At 44.5% G+C, this 18,932-nt stretch overlaps 1 protein-coding gene across 8 annotated transcripts in view; it reads left to right on the top strand.

Moving 5' to 3' along the window:
- Nucleotides 1-17,313, top strand: part of LDB3 (LIM domain binding 3) — an 81,724-nt gene extending 64,411 nt beyond the window's left edge. For 5 of the 8 annotated variants that reach the window (XM_054435361.2, XM_063669873.1, XM_063669872.1 and 2 more), the window contains 2 exons: nucleotides 7,044-7,159; nucleotides 13,794-17,313. In XM_054435361.2, coding sequence (XP_054291336.1) covers nucleotides 7,044-7,159; nucleotides 13,794-13,883 — 206 coding nt within the window. In that variant the 3' untranslated portion in view covers nucleotides 13,884-17,313. The remainder of the gene's footprint in view (nucleotides 1-7,043; nucleotides 7,160-13,793) is intronic. The other 3 variants (XM_054435365.2, XM_054435362.2, XM_054435368.2) reach the window with 2 other exon arrangements.
- Nucleotides 17,314-18,932: the final 1,619 nt, after the last annotated feature.

Raw genomic sequence — 18,932 nt, 5'->3', positions numbered from 1 at the left:
GAGAGTGAGGTGCAGAGTCTATAGCTTATTTTATGCATCAAATATGTGGATCTGGTTAGGCGAGGTGGCTCATACCTTAATCCCAGCACTTTGGGAGGCCGAGGCAGAAGAATTGCTTGAGCCCAGGAGTTTGAGACCAGCAACATAGCAAGACCCAGTCTCTACAAAAAATATAAACATTAGCCAGGTGTGGTGGCACGTGCCTGTAGTCTCAGCTACTCAGGAGGCTGAAGTGGGAGGGTCACTTGAGTCCAGGAGTTCGAGGCTGCAGTAACCTGTGATAGCACCACTGTATTCAGCCTAGGCAACAAAGTAAGATCCTGTATCTCAAAAAAAAAAAAAAAAAAAAAAAAAATTTAGATCACAAGTTGGCATCTTATGACCACTTGGGAAACCTTTCAGGTTATTTTTTATTTGGAGACCACAAGGTCTAGTCTGAAAAGGCCTTGGCTGTGGACTTTGTCCTTCATTCTATTCCTGGTTCCACTTTGGGCTGCTTTGTAACCCTGAGCAAGTTACTAACCTTCTCTGAGCCTTACTTTCCTCATCTGTAAACACCTGCCTTACAGAGCTGTGGTGAGGATTAAACCAGAGAAGGCGTGTAGAACATCAAATATGCGAGACCCCTTCCTCTGCCCCTGTGATATTTATCAAACTTTGATGTTCCTTCAGATTCCTGTAATCTCACGAGTGAATTCACAGTTTCTCTGTACCCTCAAAATGCTATATGTTATCTTAAAATGCCAAGTAAATTATTGTAAATTCAGGAGACAAAGCACTTCATTAGATAGGTGGGAGTCAGTCACTCATTTATTCAGAGACTTCCCCCTTCAGAAAGGATTTGAAGCAGGTTCCAGAAAAGGTAACACAGACATGAAGGCTAAGACAGCAGAACCAGAAAATCAGAGGCGGGAAAAGCAGGCATGCTGATTATGAAGAATAACAGAGCTGCAGGGACTAACTGGGTAGCAAATTTGAGGGCAAAAAGAGAAACACAGTAAGTTAGTTTACTTTAAAATCAGAAAGGAGAAAACACTCAGTTCCTCAAGGGAAAAAGCAAAACAAAATAAAACTTCTTTCCCCTGACTGTAAATTAGAAAATAAACGTCTTGGCTGGGCGCGGTGGCTCACGCCTGTAAACCCAGCACTTTGAGAGGCCAAGGCAGGCAAATCACCTGAGGTCAGGAGTTCAAGACCAGCCTGGCCAAAATGGTGAAACCCCATCTCTACAAAAATACAAAAATTAGCCGGGCATGATGGCGGGCGTCTGTAATCCCAGCTACTCGGGAGGCTGAGGTGGAAGAATCGCTTGAACCCGGGATGCAGAGGTTGCAGTAAGCTGAGATACTGCCATTGCACTCCAGCCTGGGCAACACAGTGAGACTCCATCTGAAAAAAAAAAAAAAAGAAAGAAAGAAAGAAAAGAAACGTCTTGGGTTCTTGTACTAGTGAATGCCCTTCCCAGCTCTGAAGTTAACTGAATGACCTGAAACAAGTCACTTAGTTACTCCGTGCCTCAGTTTCTATATCTGTAAAAGGGAGAAGATAATACCAGTCCTTTCCTTTCTTATGAGCATATGATATTGATTGATAGTTAAAGAAAGAGCTGTTATGCTTATACAACTTGCTGTTTTTCTTCTACTAAAAGCATTATAACTTCTATTATTTGAGATAAGCTGCAATTTGTGTCTGAGGCTTTTGAAAGAATGATAGATTTCCATTATCACTGCTGCCCCTCATCATAGCAACTCCCCCAAAAAGATTCTCAAAAATGATGTTTTGAGTAAGAAGATCCAGGAAGAAGACGGTCTAGTGTTAAGAGAAGACAGTGAGGAAGCAGATTTACCTTCAGACCTATGTGCCTGGAGAAACCCAGTTGATCCTCCCACCCTCAGCCTGTAGCTGGAACTTTAGACATCCGCCACCATGCCTAGCTAATTTTCTTAATTTTTTGTAGAGATGAGGTCTTGCTATGTTGCCTAGGCTGGTCTTGAAATCCAGGGCTCAAGCAATCCTCCTGCCTTGGCCTCCCAAAGTGCTGGGATTACAGGCATGAGCCACCGTGCCTGTTTTTGATTTTGTTCTATTTTTGATTTCGTAAGGAACCTCATACTGTTTTCTATAATGGCTGCACTGTGTTACAAACCCATTAACAGAGAATAAAGGTTCCAATTTCTCTGCAGCCTTGCAAACACTTGTTATTTTCTGTTTTTTAAAAAATAATAGCTATCTTAATGGGTATGAGGTGAAACTTCATTTTTACGTCCCGTCATTTTACTCAACAATTTGGAAGAAGACACAGAAGGGAGTCCTGTCAAATCTGCAGATTGAGCCAGAATGATAGGGTCTAGGCTGAAAAATGCTTCAACTGGCTGCAAAGATAAGCTGACATCCGCATATAAAGAAGAGAGGTAGGAGGGTCAGCCCTTCACAGATGAACCTGCACCTGAGCAGTTCCCAAACCTGGCATCATGGTCATCTAGGGAACTTAACAAACTAGAGAGAAAATAGATTTTTTCAGACCTACCTCAGTGCCACAGAAGCAGCATTTCGTAGGGTGCCCCACCCTACCCAGGTGTTTCAGTTAGGTGTGGGAATCAGAAGTGTTTCTCAAAGTGTGGTCCCAACACCAGCAGCAACATCACCTAAGAACTTGTTAGAAATGCACATCTTCAGGCCCCACCCCAGATCTGGTGAATCAGAAACTCTGGAGGGGAGCCTGGCACCCTGTGTTTCAACAAACCCTCCAAGTGCTTCTGATGTTTGGGAACCATTGCTCTAGAAAAGTACCAAGCCCCTTTTCAACACAGAGCACCCACAATTTGATGGATGGAAATCCTTTTACAATAGCAATAAAATCCATTAAATGTGAGGGTAGTAATTCAGCTTGGGACAAGAGAGAGTCAAAGAAAATTAGAAAGACTTAAAGGGAGAAATAAAGGAAGGAATAAATATATGAGGAGCTAGATTATACTCCTTGTGGAAAAGGCCCATGCACAGACTTTGTTCGGTACCAGCAATGTTCTCCTTTTGCAGAAATAAGTGAAGAAAAATACCAACTTAAAAAAAAAAGTGTTAGTATCAGACCTGTGCTACCAAATTTTAAAACAAAGTGACAATTCTCCAAATCATATGGAATCGAATTTAAAACAGAAAAATGAATCCGTGGGCAAGACAAGACATTCTAGAAGTAAATTCAAGCCTTTGTTTTGTTTTGTTTTGTTTTGTTTTTGAGACGGAGTCTCGCTCTGTCGCCCAGGCTGGAGTGCAGTGGCGCGATCTTGGCTCACTGCAAGCTCCACCTCTGGGGTTCATGCCATTCTCCTGCCTCAGCCTCCCAAGTAGCTGGGACTACAGGCGCCCACCACTGCACCCAGCTAATTTTTTGTATTTTTAGTAGAGATGGGGTTTCACCATGTTAGCCAGGATGGTCTCGATCTCCTGACCTCGTGATCCGCCCACCTCGGCCTCCCAAAGTGCTGGGATTACAGGCGTGAGGTCTTTTTTTTTTTGAGACAGAGTCTCGCTCTGTCGCCCAGGCTGGAGTACAGTGTCGTGCTATCTTGACTCACTGCAACCTCCGCCTTCTGGGTTCAAGCAATTCTCTGTCTCAGCCTCCCAAGTAGCTGGGATTACAGGCTCCCACCAACATGCCTGGCTAATTTTTGTATTATTAGTAGAGATGGGGTTTCACCATCTTGGCCAGGCTGGTCTTGAACTCCTGACCTCGTGATCTACCTGCCTCGGCCTCCCAAAGTGCTGGGATTACAGGCGTGAGCCACCACACCTGGCCAATTCAAGCCATTTTAATAGCTTAATCTGTGAAAAGCCAGTAAGAGAAGGAATCACTATTTAATTAGGTTGTTTGAACCATTTAATTTAATTTTTATATTTATTTAAATATGGAACACAGCCAAGCTTGGTGCTCACGCCTGTAATCATAGTACTTTAGGAGGCCAAGGCAGGAGGACCCCTTGAGCCCAGGAGTTCAAGACCAGCTTGGACAATATAGGGAGACCCCGTCTCCAAAACAAAAAAAAATTAAAGTAGCTGACCATGGTGGTGCACACCTGTGGTCCCAGATGCTCAGGAGCCTGAGGTGGGAGGATAGTTTGAGCCCGGGAAGTTGAGGTTGCAGTGAACTGTGACCACATCATTGCACTCCACCCTGTGTGACAGAGCAAGACTCAATCTAAAAAAAAAGGAGATGATGGATGAATGGATAGGATGCATGGATAAATGGAGGAGGGAAGCCCAGGGAAAGCCTTCAGCAAGGCCATCTCATCACTCTTGGTTGGGGTATGTAGGGCATGAAGACTTCCCTGAAGGATAGCCTAGCACAAAGGATTGCAGAGATTCTCTCAGGTACAGAAAGTGGGGATGGTTTTTCAAGCCCAGGGCCTGGTTTGCACAGGGGCATGGAGGTGTAAGAGAAAGTCCAGGGCACCATGAGACCACCTGGGAGTGATGAGAAAGAAGTCGTAAGTGGGTGCAGGGCTTGTCCTCAGGTGGAGATGGGTCAGCCCATACCAGATAGTAGTAAGTTCTTGCAGAGCACAGAGTGAACTGCAACCTGGGCCGTAACTTTCTAAAGGAAGCAGAATGATGTTTTCTTACTCTGGCAAGGCAATGCATTTCTGCCTACTAAAGAAATTAAGTGTTCCATCAGAGAAGATTGATGGACTGGGATACATAAGAGCATTTGTATGACAAACTACAATTAAGCACAAAAGGGGAAGCTATATATTGGAAAACACATGCAAGAGATAAGTGTAACTGATCAAAGCTCAATGCCAGGCTGATAAGGAGCTGGAGACAGCGTAAAGCCATAGAAGGAGGCTGAATGTTGGAGTCCATCAGGACTGGGGCTACTCCTTATGACTTCTGTGATGGAACCTCTCCAGTCAGTTTCCTCCCCTTTAAAATGGGAATACTAGGCTGGGCGTGGTGGCTCATGCCTGTAATCCCAGCACTTTGGGAGGCCGAGGCGGGTGGATCACTTGAGGTCAGGAGTTCAAGACCAGCCTGGCCAAAATGGTGAAACCCCGTCTCTACTGAAAATACAAAAATTAGCCAGGCGTGGTGGCACATGCCTGCAATCCCAGCTACTTGGGAGGCTGAGGTGGGAGAACTGCTTGAACCCTGGGGGGCAGAGGTTGCAGTGAGCTGAGATTGTGCCACTGCACTCCACCTGGGTGACAGAGTGAGAGTCTGCCTCAAAAAATAAATAGGCTGGGCGTGGTGGCTCACGCCTGTAATCCCAGAACTTTAGGAGGCCGAGGCGGGCAGATCACAGGGTCAAGAGATCGAGACCATCCTGGCCAACATGGTGAGCCCCATCTCTACTAAAAAAAAAAAAAAATAGCTGAGTGTGGTGGTGCGTGCCTGTCCTCCCAGCTACTTGGGAGGCTGAGGCAGAAGAATTGCTTGAACCCGGGAGGCGGAGGTTGCAGTGAGCCAAGATCATGCCACTGCACTCCAACCTGGTGACAGAGTGAGACTCCGTTGAAAAAAAATAAAAAATAAAAATAAATAAATAAAATAAATAAATAGATAAATAAATAGGGAATATTATCTCTTCACAGAGATGTCATGAGGATTAAACAGGAGGCACAATGGCACTCAAATCATTGTTCCTTTCCCTCTTTGCATCAGTTATGAAGACTTTCAAAATAAGAGCCAACATTTTTGAGTGTTTGTGCCAAATACTTCACTTACATTATCTTATCTAATCCACTCAAAACCCCATGAGTTCAGTACAATAATTATTCCCATTATACAGATGAGAAGGTTGAGGCCTTGAGAAGTTACACCACTTGCCCCAGGTTTGAACGTTTCTTAATAGAGTTGGGATTTGAACCCAGCTCTTCCTTTATTCAGAGTCCAATTTTGTAACCCCCATGGCACACTGGCACTCAGTAAGATGTGGTCTAAGATGATGAATGGACATACTATCCACAAGAAGAACAGGAAATCACTTAAGAAAAAGCCAACTGTGGAAGAGTTATGGAGGAATGCGTACACTTCTCAGGAGGGGTGAAAGCTTTGTAAACGGGATGGAGCTTTTCTAGAATAATCTAGAGATGTTCTACAGCCAGTGTAGTAGAACTGTAGCCCCTTTGGGCCTAGAGAGGACAGCTGCCCTGGTGAAGGAGCACAGAACCTGACCCACTGTGCCTCAGCTGTGGGATGCTGGCTGGGCCCTTCACCTCTTTGAGTCTCAATTTTCTCATCCACAAAACAAAACAAAACAAAAAGATAATAATAGTTCAACTTCTGAGGGATTTTGTGACGATCAGTTTCATTCATTGATGAACTGATTGATTGGTTAATGCGTTCATTCCCTATATATGTTTTGGATATTGACTGTGTGTCAGGCATTGTGCTGGGAGTGCAAAGAAAGCTAAGATGTAGTCCCTGACATTGAGATACTTGTAAATAACACCATCCATGTGAAAATGCTTGGTAAATTGCAAAGCATCATATCGATAATATTTAATAGCATTATCTCCTTGGTTGGGGGTAGGGAAGGAGGAGGAGGAGGACATGCCCCAATAAAGTAGTTCAAATACTGTTTATAGTAGTAAAAACTTGTTGTCAACACAAATGCCCCATGGCACAAGAATGGCCAAGCAAAGAAAATTCTATAACTCTTAAATACGTTGGACCCTCATTCTTCCAAACTAAGCATAGATGTTTGGAAATATGGATTGTTTTCTCTTTGGGGCTTGATCTGTTTGGTCTATTGGGGTGACAGAAGCAGAGGAGACAATCTCCCTGCAAAAGGTTGATGACAATTCCAGAAAGTGTTTGCAAATCAAACCAGCACAAGATGGTGTCTAAGCCTGGGTCCGAACAACATCAATGCAATGATTGGAAAATGGAAAACTATCAGTCATGTAACTGAGTATTTCATCTGTGAGATGACAACCAACCAATTAGATTTCACCCCCTGCTCCTGCCCACTGATTTGGGGTTTGTGTTGGCTTTGGGTCCCCTCTGCCCCCCTGGGTGCGTGGTTTTCACTCTGCTTTTCATTTCAGACTACATCAATCTGTTCAGCACCAAGTGCCATGGCTGCGATTTCCCCGTGGAGGCTGGCGACAAGTTTATCGAAGCCCTGGGCCACACTTGGCACGACACCTGCTTCATTTGCGCAGTATGTCTCTAGCTTGGGGCTCTGGCTTTCTGAGAAGAGGCAGGAGGGAGGAAGTGGGAGCCAGATGACCAACCTCTACATACCTTGCCACGCTAGCTTTCTGACATCCTGATCATTTTTAAAAGCTGGCAAACACCATGATGCCTTGATACATCACAGTCGAACTAAGTTTTTTTCCTAATAATTATTTATAAACCAATGTGGCTTTGTTACTTTCCATTTCATTAAGGACAACAGAGTGTCCCAGGGTTTGGCAAACCAGCGGCTTGTCTCACCAGCAGTGTTGTCAGTGGGCAAAAGCAGCAGATGATGCTTGGCTTTGAGAGGGGCAGTTGGCTTCCCATGGTTATATGTCACTTCAGATACGATGGAGTGACTTGAAGGTTTTCCCCTCCGAATTGTTACCCCAAACACTAGATTGGAGCTGACTAATCCTATGAAAAGATGAAAAGCTGAGATAGTGTTTCTCTTGGTAGAACCTTTGGAAAGCAAGACTGAGTACCATTTTATTTTCCTAAGTGGTCCTTTCCTGATATATAGCTGCCAGGAGATAAGCCCTGGATTAACTATTAACTATGTGCTACTTATTTCTGCTGAACAGCCGGGTCACTTTTAGTATGAGACTGGCATTTTCCTTCTGAGGGTTTTGGGTTGGGGTGGGCATATGATGGTGAGCCTACAGACATTTAGACTCTGAAGGAGAGGTAGGAAACAGTCATCCCTGAGAAAGCCCCCTAATTTCAATCTGTCATTGCCTAATCTTGATTTGAGAATTTTTTTTTTTTTTTTTTTTTTTTTGAGATAGAGTTTCTGCTCTTGTTTCCCAGGCTGGAGTACAGTGGCATGATCTCGGTTCATTGCAACCTCCGCTTCCTGGGTTCAAGCGATTCTTCTGCTTCAGCCTCCCGAGTAGCTGGGACTACAGGCACATGCCACCATGCCTGGCTAATTTTGTGTATTTTTAGTAGAGGGGATTTCACCATGTTGGCCAGACTGGTCTCAAACTCCTGACCTCAGGTGATTCACCCACCTCAGCCTCCCAAAGTTGTGGGAATACAGGCATGAGCCACCACGCCTGGCTGATTTGGGAAAATTAAGACACCTCTACTATTTTTTTTTAACCAGAGTGTCTCAAGGTAAATTTTGGAAATGTATGAAATATCTGTACAGTTTTTACTTGAATAATTTTTATAGACTTCTGACATAGGATGACCCTAGTCATAAAGTTTACGGCCATATACTTTTGGTTCCACACTTCGTTTCCCTACCCCACCATCTGTGGGACGCACTGTATTCACTCTGTGTGTTGGTTTGCTAGGGCTGTCTTGACGAATTACTGCAAACTGATGGCTCAAACAACAGAAATGAATGCTTTCACAGTTCAGGAGGCCAGAAGTCCTAAATCAAGGTGCTGACAGGAGGCCATAGTCTCTCTCCGAGCTACTAGCGGTTGCTAGCAATCCTTGGCATTTCTTGGCTTGCAGCTGTGTAACTCCAGTCCCTGCCTCCATTGTCACAAACCTGTCTCCGCTCTGTGTGTGTCTTCACATGACATTCTCCTCTGAGTGTGTCTGTCTCTGTGTGGGTCTCCTTTTTTTTTTGAGATGGAGTTTCACTCTTGTTGCCCAGGCTGGGGTGCAATGGTGCGATCTCGGCTCACTGCAAACTCTGCCTTCTGGCATGTGAATTTTGTGGAATACAATTCAACCCCTTAACACTCTGATTTTCTAGCTCTTTGAACAGATTCTCTAGTTGTCTTTTAGGGTGTTTTAAACACATCCCGTCCAAAAAGAGACAATGATGTAAGTATACTGGCTTTGGGGTTGTCCCCTACAGAGTCATAGCTCCCCTGTGTCAGGCACAGCACAGGGCTCTCTGAACCTTACATTCAAGCCATGGCTTGTCTAGTCCTGAGGCACTGCCTGCACGTCTGGTTACCCAGCTTCTGGAAAGATCCAAGAGACTTGGGGAAGGTCCAGGAAGACAGTGGCACAGAAGGCCTGTTTTCCATGGGCAGGCTGATGAGAGGTCTGTGTCACATGCAGAGGGAATCGTGGCAAAGGTGAGTGTGGGTCTGCTTCTGCAAGCCTCGCAATTTCCGCTGAGTCACAACAGCAAAAGTCCAAGAGAGAGACCAGAAGAAGCCGTAAAGCTTGGGGTGGCTAAGGCTGATATTACAAATAAGTTCCAGAGAGTGAAGTCCAGCCTGTGAGAGGCCCATAGCACTGCCCTTTGGAGGATCAACATGGAGATCGTTCGTTCTCCCTCCAAACCAGCCTGCATGATACTCACTGCTCTGTCAACATATAGCAAAGTGGAACATGGTTCTTTTTTTTTGAGACAAAGTCTTGCTCTGTCGCCAGGCTGGGGTGCAGTGGTGTGATATTGGCTCACTGCAACCTCCGCCTCCCAGGTTCAAGCAATTCTCTGCCTCAGCCTCCTGAGTAGCTGGGATTATAGGCGCCCGCCACCACGCCTGGCTAATTTTTGTATTTTTAGTAGAGACAGGGTTTCACCATCTTGGCCAGGCTGGTCTTGTCTTGAACTCCTGACCTCATGAGCCACCCACCTCAGCCTCCCAAAGTGCTGGGATTACACAGGTGTGAGCCACCACACCCAGCCGGAACATGGTCTTAACATTGGGAAGAAATCTTTTGATTGGAAAACTTTGAGGGACTTGAGGGATTTTTTTTTTTTTTTGGTCCTCTTTCTGTCACTTCATATTTCCAAATCACTTTTGATGAGCATGTATTTTCATGTAACTTCCAAAAAATTAGTAAGAGAAAGATCTGGAGTAGCTCTCCCAGCTGATGTGCTGTTTTCTCACCAGTGAGCTCTCAGGATAGCACATTCTTTAGACTAACTCAGTTTACCAAATATTCCTGGCATTTGGGCAGTACAAGAGTGTTCCAGAACAAGTCTCTACCCTGACAGAATCTAGAATCTTGAGAGGTGAACAAAGCAACAGATGTGAGCAATTCAAAAGTAGAACAGGACAGTATCCCTCAAGTCCAAAGCATATAAAGTAAAGGCTGGGAGCCTGAGAAGTGCAGTGTGGGTCAGGGTGAAAGTTAAGCTTCTGTCTGGCGTCGACACTTGAGTTCCAATGGAAAGGGTCCGACCTTAGTGGAGGAAAAATGTCTTACCCATCCCTCTTTTGCTCTAAGTCTTGCCCTTCCCCACTGGTGTGGGTATCAGGTGGGGATGGGCGGTGATATAACTTTTGTAGGCAGACCTAGGGGCTGCTGCAGCTGGCCTAGTTTATTACCCTAACTCTGCTGGGACTTGCAGTCAGCACTGTCCATGGTCGCCACCCTTTTATAGCCAGGCCCTGATGTCACCCAGCCACAGAGCCTGGGGGTTGGACCATCCCTGTTGCCCCCTGTGCTGGGTAGGCAGAAGGCCTCCTCCACCATGAAGCCACCTTGCACCAAGAAGACACTGGGCACAACTCCCTATGAGGGTTCCCACCCTCAGCCCCATCTCACCTATGAGCCATCTTTGAGGTTCTGTCCCTTTCTCATTTGTTGGTCTTCAGTCCCTGGACACCTTCTCTCCCCAGCCTGACTCATCCCAAAGTTCTCACAAGCAACCAGCATTGTCCCAGTCCAGGTATGGTCTCCCAGCCACAGCTGCAGTCATTGACAGGCTGACTCATTCCAGAGATGCCTTTCTGTCTTCCCTAAAGCCCATTCTCACCAGTTAGATCTTGGGTGTCCATCTTTTTGCATAGTCTTTAAATTGTCACCAGCAGCTTGAGGCCTCCACACGAGCCTGATTATACTCAGCATCACTGCATCCATCTGGGATGTTTTCAAACACTTTTGCAGCTCATTGGCTCCCAGGACCCATTGGAAGCCCTGTGTGATCCTAGGTATAATGTCCCCAACTGGACCATCAGAGCCTTGCACATGGGGCCAGCGTGGTGCCCTTTTCCTTTCCAACTCTCTTGGACTGAATACATGCATATTGCCCCAAGCTCAACTCGGGGGTGATTTCTCTGTCTCCATGGGGGATACCTGTATGTGGAGACTCCACGTGCACTCCTCCTGATGTCAGTGTCCTGGAGATGGCTCCCAATTCTGCCCCCCAGCAGGGATCTTCACTGCCCTCTCCTAGGCTGGGACCCATGCCAGCCAATGTGACTTCCTGGCAGACTCTGACCTACTGGCATATTGCCAACCCAGGGCCCAGCTTACATACTAGTAGTCCAGCAAACTCAGAGGGCTACGTCTGTACAAACCCATGAACCCAGATCAATTTCAAGTAAACACAGCCCCTTTCTTCTATGGGGTACGGGAAAAATTAGCATAGAACTGGAGTCTTACAGACATGGACAGAGATTCCCAGCCTACAACTTACTAGGTCTGTGACTTAAGGAAGACATATGGGCCCTCTGAGCCCCAGTTTTTTCAGCTGTGAAGTGGGAGAAAGGCATACCTACCTTATAAGGTTTTCATGAGAATTAAATGAGCTGCTGTATATAGAGTGTGTGGCATCCTGCTTGGTCCACGGTAGCCCCCACAAATATTAACTAGTTCTCTTCTTTCTGGGATGCCTCCAGCCTCAGACTATATGTTGTCATCATGGGGATATAGAATTTCATCTCTTGGGCTGGGCGTGGTGGCTCACACCTGTAATCCCAGCACTTTGGGAGGCCAAGGCAGGTGGATTGCTTGAGGTCAGGAGTTTGAGACCAGCCTGGCCAACATGGTGAACCCTGTCTCTACTAAACTACAAAAAAAATTAGCTGGGTATGGTGGTGGGCGCCTGTAATCCCAGCTACTAGGGAGGCGGAGACAGGAGAATTGCTTGAACCCGGGAGGCAGAGGTTGCAGTGAGCTGAGATCGCGCCACTGCACTTCAGCCTGGGTGACAGAGTGAGACTCCGTCTCAAAAAGAAAAAAAAAAAAAAGAAAAAAAAAAGAATTTCATCTGTTTTGTTTTTTTGTATATTTCTCTGCATACTTTTCCATATCTACCTTTTTTTTTTTTTTTTTTTTTTTTTTTGAGATGGAGTCTCGCTCTGTCGCCCAGGCTGGGGTACAGTGGCGCGATCTCAGCTCACCGAAACCTCCGTCTCCCGGGTTCAAGTGATTCTCCTGCCTCAGCCTCCTGAGTAGCTGGGATTACCAGTGCGCACCACCACACCCGGCTAATTTTTGTATTTTTAGTAGAGACAAGGTTTCACCATGTTGGTCAGGCTGATCTCAAACTCCTGATCTCATGGTCCTCCTGCCTCAGCCTCCCAAAGTGCTGGGATTACAGGCATGAGCCACCATGCCTGGCCCATCTCTCTTTTTAAATGGTGGCATTCCATTAGAAAAATACACCATGAAAATTTACTGAATCATCTCCCTATTGAGAGAAATTTTAGTAGTTTTCAGTTTCTAGTTGAGCACAGGTTGTTTTCTTGTTCTGCAGAGTTGCTTCTGCAGGATAAAATTCTCTAGCATGGCATTACTGGGTTACAGAGTGGTCACATCTCAATGGTTCTTGTTCAACATGGCCAGATTCCCTATGGAACACTGAGCTCACTCACGTGTCTCTAGCAGTGCACGAGTAGGCCTTGTTCCTTTTTGGCATTGCTGATTTTTGATTGAATACTTTGGTTTTTTTTTAAGCTTTTTGGCTACAGGCATGTTAGGTTAAAGGTGACAGCCCATTGAGGTTTTTTTGTTTTATTTGTCTTGCTAGATTAATATGTGTCTAGTGGTATCTCAGGGCAGTTTTTCTTGTAACTTTTTAAACTAATTTTCTTTTCTTTTTTTTTTTTTGGTAGAGACAGAGGCTCACTATGTTGCCCAGGCTGGTCTCAAACACCTGGCCTCAAACGATCCTCCTGCCTTGGCCTTCCAAAGTGTAGGGATTACAGGCATCAGCTACTGCGCCTGGAGTCAGGGGAGTTTTAATTTGCTTTTTCTTTAATTATTAGTGAGTACAATCTTCTCTGATGTGTTTGTTAGTTTACTAATGATTTTCTTTAGATGTGAATCCTCTCTGTGGTATATTGACTTGTGAACTTGTATTGACTCTTTATACATTTTGAATAGCATGAATTGGTCAGCTTCATAGTGTATATTTTCTCTATTCCATTAAATTTAATTAATTTCATTTGATTTTATTCTGTTCTTCAGGAATCTTAGTTTTTATATAGTCCAACTCATGTACTCTGCTTCCATCGTTAAGAATTCATAGTGGGAGAAATAGGCTGTTGCCTTTTCTCTAGAATGCATGGGGCAAGGCTGTTTGTTTGTTTGTTTGCTTTAGACAGAGTCTTGTTATGTTGCCCAGGCTGGAGTGCAGTGGCACAATCACAGCTCACTGCAACCTCCGTCTCCCGGGTTCAAGAGATTCTTCTGCCTCAACCTCCCGAGTAGCTGGGATTACAGGCGCATGCCAACATGCCCCTGGCTAATTTTTGTATTTTTAGTAGAGATGGAGTTTCGCCATGTTGGCCAGGCTGGTCTCGGACTCCTGACCTCAAGTGATCTGCCGGCCTTGGCCTCCCAAAGTGCTGGGATTACAGGACTGAGCCACCGCACCTGGCCAGGGTGTTTTCTTAAAAAAGTGATTGAAATCTGCTCATGTCCTGCGCCACGTGGGTCTCATGCAGGTCTGTTCTCTGCTCCAGGTCTGCCATGTGAATCTGGAGGGGCAGCCGTTCTACTCCAAGAAGGACAGACCCCTGTGCAAGAAGCATGCACACACCATCAACTTGTAGGCGGCCAAGGCCGCCTGTGCTGACGAGGACCGGAGCTGCTCCTGCTGCTGGCAACAAAGGATTTGGGAGGCTGATGTTTCTTCTGAGGGGAATGGGGAGAGAGAGGAAGCGACTGAGCCCTTTGGAAGTATAATTTTAGGTTTTTTCTTCTGTACACAGATTGTGTATTTGCATAGTTCAGACTAGGAGCCAAATGAAGACTCAAAACCAAGCTAGTTATTAATCCAAGACTGGAATTGTACTTCAGACATTTAGAGCAGAATTCCAAGAACTCAAAAGTGAAAAGCAACAAGCAGCTTTCCCAAAGCGATACACTTGCTGTGGTCACCAGAGGAGGACAGAGCTCAGAGCAGCTGTGGAGAATCTGAAGCATTCTGCGGAGTTCTTAAGCGCTCCCCTGGCAAACAAATTGAAGTGCCAAACAGCACTCGCTGCAGGGTATTTTTAGAGTCATAGCTGAGAGCTTGTTAGCTAAGACCCATTGGGCTTTCCTCACCAAAAAAGGAAGTGTTATTCCATTACTAGCGTCATGGAGCTACCACTGCGCATCAGACTTCAGACCTTGAACAAACTTAAAACCTTCTAATGGGAGCCCGGACGTCCAAAGAGATGTCTTCTGGGAGCCACTGGGCAATTGCCAGGGCTCCAGGAAGGGCTCTGGCTCAGGTTGCAGACAGCTGAGAAAAGATGGCCCTGTCAGCCACCCTCTCTCAGTCTGAAACATCCAACATCCCCAGAAGGCTTAGCTCCTTTTTGAATTGTGATGGGAAAGTAGAATTGGGTTTTTCCAGTTTTGCTCTGTGGTGTGTGAGAGATTTTTTTAAGGCTTTGGGTTGTCTTTGGCCTTTGTTTAGCTTTAAGGGTTCGTTAGCATGAGTGTCCAGTCGTGTGCATGAATTTCACCCCAACCTGTGACTGCTCACTTATGACGTCTCCCCCAGTACCCTCCATCTCAAATAGGCTTGGTGGCCTATGGAACAGAAGAGAGACAGAGAGACAGTGTCTGAAACAGGATGGCAGAATAGGCTCACATGCCCAAACTCTGGGTGGGGAAGAGGAAACTTACTTTCTGCCACCCTCAGTAAGAACACACGAGGAGGCAGGACCTCCCACCTTCAGGTCTGCATCATCCTTTTCAAATGTTCCTTTAAATGCAGCACACTGAGTTTGTACAATTGTGTTAACTGCTGGAAGGAACAGATGCACTGATATATATGCATTTGTTGTTTTGGCCAATATTTTGAAAATGTATGAGCTGAGTTGATCTAGCTATTATTTAAGTATTTATTGAAGTAGAGGGGCCTTCAAACTACTTTATACTAGTGATAGTTTGAGTTAGGTAAGCATCTTAAAGCTATTTGGTGATAAACAAGGCAGCTTAGATTCTGTGGTTGGAAGCAGTGTAGTCGCTTTCCTTTTTAGGAAGCCCTGTTAATATGCTCGTCGAAAACATGGCATTGAAGCAGGCAGTTTGTGTGGATGTTTCTCACTTGAGCACGATATTTAGGCTCTCTTCCAACTCACTCTATTCTGTCCTCACTCCTGTTTTGGATTTTTCTCTTTGCATGTTTGAAATGTTTTATGGGAATGTATTAGAACTCTTTTCTTCTAAGGACTGAGACTTCCGGGGGACTTCCATCTTACCTGAGTGTCTCTTCTCCATGAGGGAGAAGGAAGCAGCTAGCTGTGTCCCTAGCTGCAGGAAGCCCCTATTTTTTCCAAGCACAAAGCCACCAGTCTCCCCCAGGGAGCACCAGGGAGGGACATGGATGTGCTCCTGCCACAGGGCCCTTCCTACCTTTGGATCTGTGAGAAGGTGAATACAAAGCAGCAGGCAGAGTAAAATCTGCTGGGACTGCCTGGAGATTTGTCAGGAGTTGCAGACAAGTACCTTGGAGCATTCTGTTATTTTTGGAAAGTTCAAATATGCAGGGACAAGGAGGTTGCTGACTGTACTGACAGGCTCTAAGTCGTTTTCTCCAAAAACTATCTATTCAATTATCAGGGACTGGTCTTGAGGAAAGAAAAAAAAAAAATGTTCCCAGAATTCAGTTTCCAAAATCTTTTTTTAAAGGTTTTACACACACACATACACACACACACACACGATCATTAAAAAGTGTATGATCATTAAGAAGAAAAGTAAAATATCTCAAAGGACAGTTTCACCACCGTCCTTTATTGAATCAATTTTTCTACATTTCAGAGCACGTGTAGATTCTGAGGGACTCCTATTTGCCAAAAAGACAAAACTAGCAAAAAAAAAAAAAAAAAAAAAAACAACACTTAAAAGGTAGCAGGAAAAGAAGGTAGTTTTGAGTGTGGTTCACTTAGTGTCTGTGAGTCTGGTGTAGTGTCAGGAGTAAGGCTGTGTCTAGCTCAAGTTTACATTGTGGATGTCCTACAACACTAAACAAAATTTTTCATAATCCATGGTGGGGAGCACACTTTGGAGCTACATTTCTTGTCTCCTCATTGTTGACATTAATTTAACATTTATAGGCCAGGCGCAGTGGCTCACGCCTGTTATCCCAGCACTTTGGGAGGCCAAGGCAGGTGGATCACCTGAGGTCAGGAGTTTGAAACCAGCCTGGCCAATATGGTGAAACCCCATCTCTACTAAAAATACACAAAATTAGCCGGGTGTGGTGGCAGGCACCTGTAGTTCCAGCTGCTTGGGAGGCTGAGGCAGGAATCTCCTGAATCCTGGAGGCGGAAGTTGCAGTGAGCCGAGATCATGCCATTGCACTCCAGCCTGGGCAACAAGAGCAAAACTCCGTTGCAAAAAATAAAAAAATAAAAAAATAAATTATAACCACAACTTTTTGCAATGGAGTGACTTATATCTGCAGCTTATATCTGCAGTGTTTGTGTTAGGAACCTAGCTTTTATAATGTTAACTTTTTAACTCAGTATTCTGACTTTGGGATTTTTTGTTTTGTTTTTGGAAAGATTTCAGAAGTGGAATGTAGCCTGTTAAAGGTGTGCACAAAAATATTTTGCATGTGTTTTTTTTTTTTTTGCTTGTGTGAATTCTACTTTTTAGCAAAAATAAAGCCCCCCAAAGGATGTGCAAATACAGATTTTTCTGTGTAAAATTTTTCATGTCACATCAGAAGTAGCTTACTTCTATATGGCCACAAATAAAAGTTGGAGAATTCTGTGGGAATAAACACAACTTGCCTGCCCTGATGCTCAATAGCAGTGTAATCACCATGTTTAAACAGACAAGGATATGTGAATAACACGAATGTTCTGCATACAAAGGGAATTACCAGGCAAATAATAAACTGAAGACCTCGTCTGGCATTATATTTTCATAAAGTTTTGTTAACTTAGCTACTTGGTGGTAAAATATTTCCAATTAATTTATTTCTATTCTGCTCTAAATGGCTTCATTTCTAGAAAAGTTGCCATATTTCCTCTTACATCATTTGTTTTCAAATAAGTCAGAATAAAATCCTCTCATAGAATTTTTTTTTCTTTTTAATAATGAAGACCCTTCTGAGGGTACGTTTAACAAAATCAAACTCATTCTTTTTCCAGGTATTCTGTTTCTAGGAATTACTGAAAAGTAAAGGGAAGTTGTACGTACCGTATTTGATTTTTAGCATCTGAATCAGACTTTGAAAGAGCTGTGCAATTACAAACAGAAATCACATCTCATCATGTTAGTACTTCTTAAAGCTATAACAATTTTAAAAATAGATGATGGAGAAGAAAAGGCTCCTACACTCACTCACACACACACACAAAATACTAATAGCCCAGAAATATGAACCAAAAATTAGAATTTGGTATAATTAACTTGTACATAATTTCTGCCCTCCTAAGGATTTGTGGACAGAATAAATATTGTTTGCTTATTTGCTCATTCATTCTTTCAACAAATATTTATTGAGCACCTACTAGTGACATGAACAGGCACTGCTCTGGACACTGACAACACAACAGTGAGTACAGCAGACAAAAACTTCTGCTCTCGTGGAGTTTACATTTTTTTTTTGACTTTTTTTTTGAGACAAAGTCTCACTCTGTCTTCCAGGCTGGAGTGCAGTGGTGCAATCTTGGCTCACTGCAACCTCCACCTCCCACATTCAAGCGATTCTCCTGCCTCAACCTCCTGAGTAGCTGGGACTACGGGTGCCTCCCACCACATCCAGCTAATTTTTGTATTTTTAGTAGAGACAGGTTTCGCCATGTTGGCCACGCTGGTCTCGACTCCTGACCTCAAGAAATCTACCTGCCTTGGCCTTCCAGAGTGCTGGGATTACAGGAGTGAGCCACTGCACCCGGCCAACTTTCTTTTTTTCAAAAAAAAGTTATTTATTTTTATTTATTTTATTAAAAAAATTTTTTTTGAAACAGAGTCTTACTCTGTCACCCAGGCTAGAGTGCAGTGGTGCAATCTCAGATCACTGCAACCTCCGCCTTCCGGTTCAAGTGATTCTAGTGCCTCAGCCTCCTGAGTATCTGGAATTACAGGTGTGCACCATCATGCCCAGCTAATTTTTGTATTTTTAGAAAAGACAGTGTTTTGCCATGTTGGCCAGGCTGGTCTCAAACTCCTGACCTCAAGTGATCTGCCCGCCTCGGCCTACCAAAGTGCTGGGATTATAGGCATGAGCCACTGCGCCCGGCCTGCTTTCTTGTAAAAACAATTTATTTTATAACTATGAACTTCACTGTCTGATCCTAGTTAAGCCTCTATTAACACACATGTGAAGGGTTATCTGAGAATAAAGATCATGGGTTAATCTATCTACTGAGCTTGTGAAATAAATCGTGCCGTTAATTTTGTCAAGGCAATCAGTGACTTTCTGAGCCATCGGACAGAATGTCTTCAGTTCAGTGCTGTCCTCTGAGCCTCAGGCTCATGTGTCCAGATTTTGCCTCACTGCCTCACGTGGATGTCCCACAGCCACCCAAGCTCACCTACTTCATGGGTTGCATGGTTGGCCATCTGTATGTGCTTCTATCCTTTCTTCTGATACAGACCCTGCCCCTTTAGGTGCAGTGATTAGTTCAAGAAGTGGGTTTGTGAACCAA

This window comes from Pongo pygmaeus, chromosome 8 (assembly GCF_028885625.2).
Source record: "Pongo pygmaeus isolate AG05252 chromosome 8, NHGRI_mPonPyg2-v2.0_pri, whole genome shotgun sequence".
In the NCBI taxonomy this organism is placed as follows: domain Eukaryota; kingdom Metazoa; phylum Chordata; class Mammalia; order Primates; family Hominidae; genus Pongo; species Pongo pygmaeus.
Note: the sequence above shows the minus strand (reverse complement) of the source record. Positions and strands in the feature narration are given on the sequence as shown.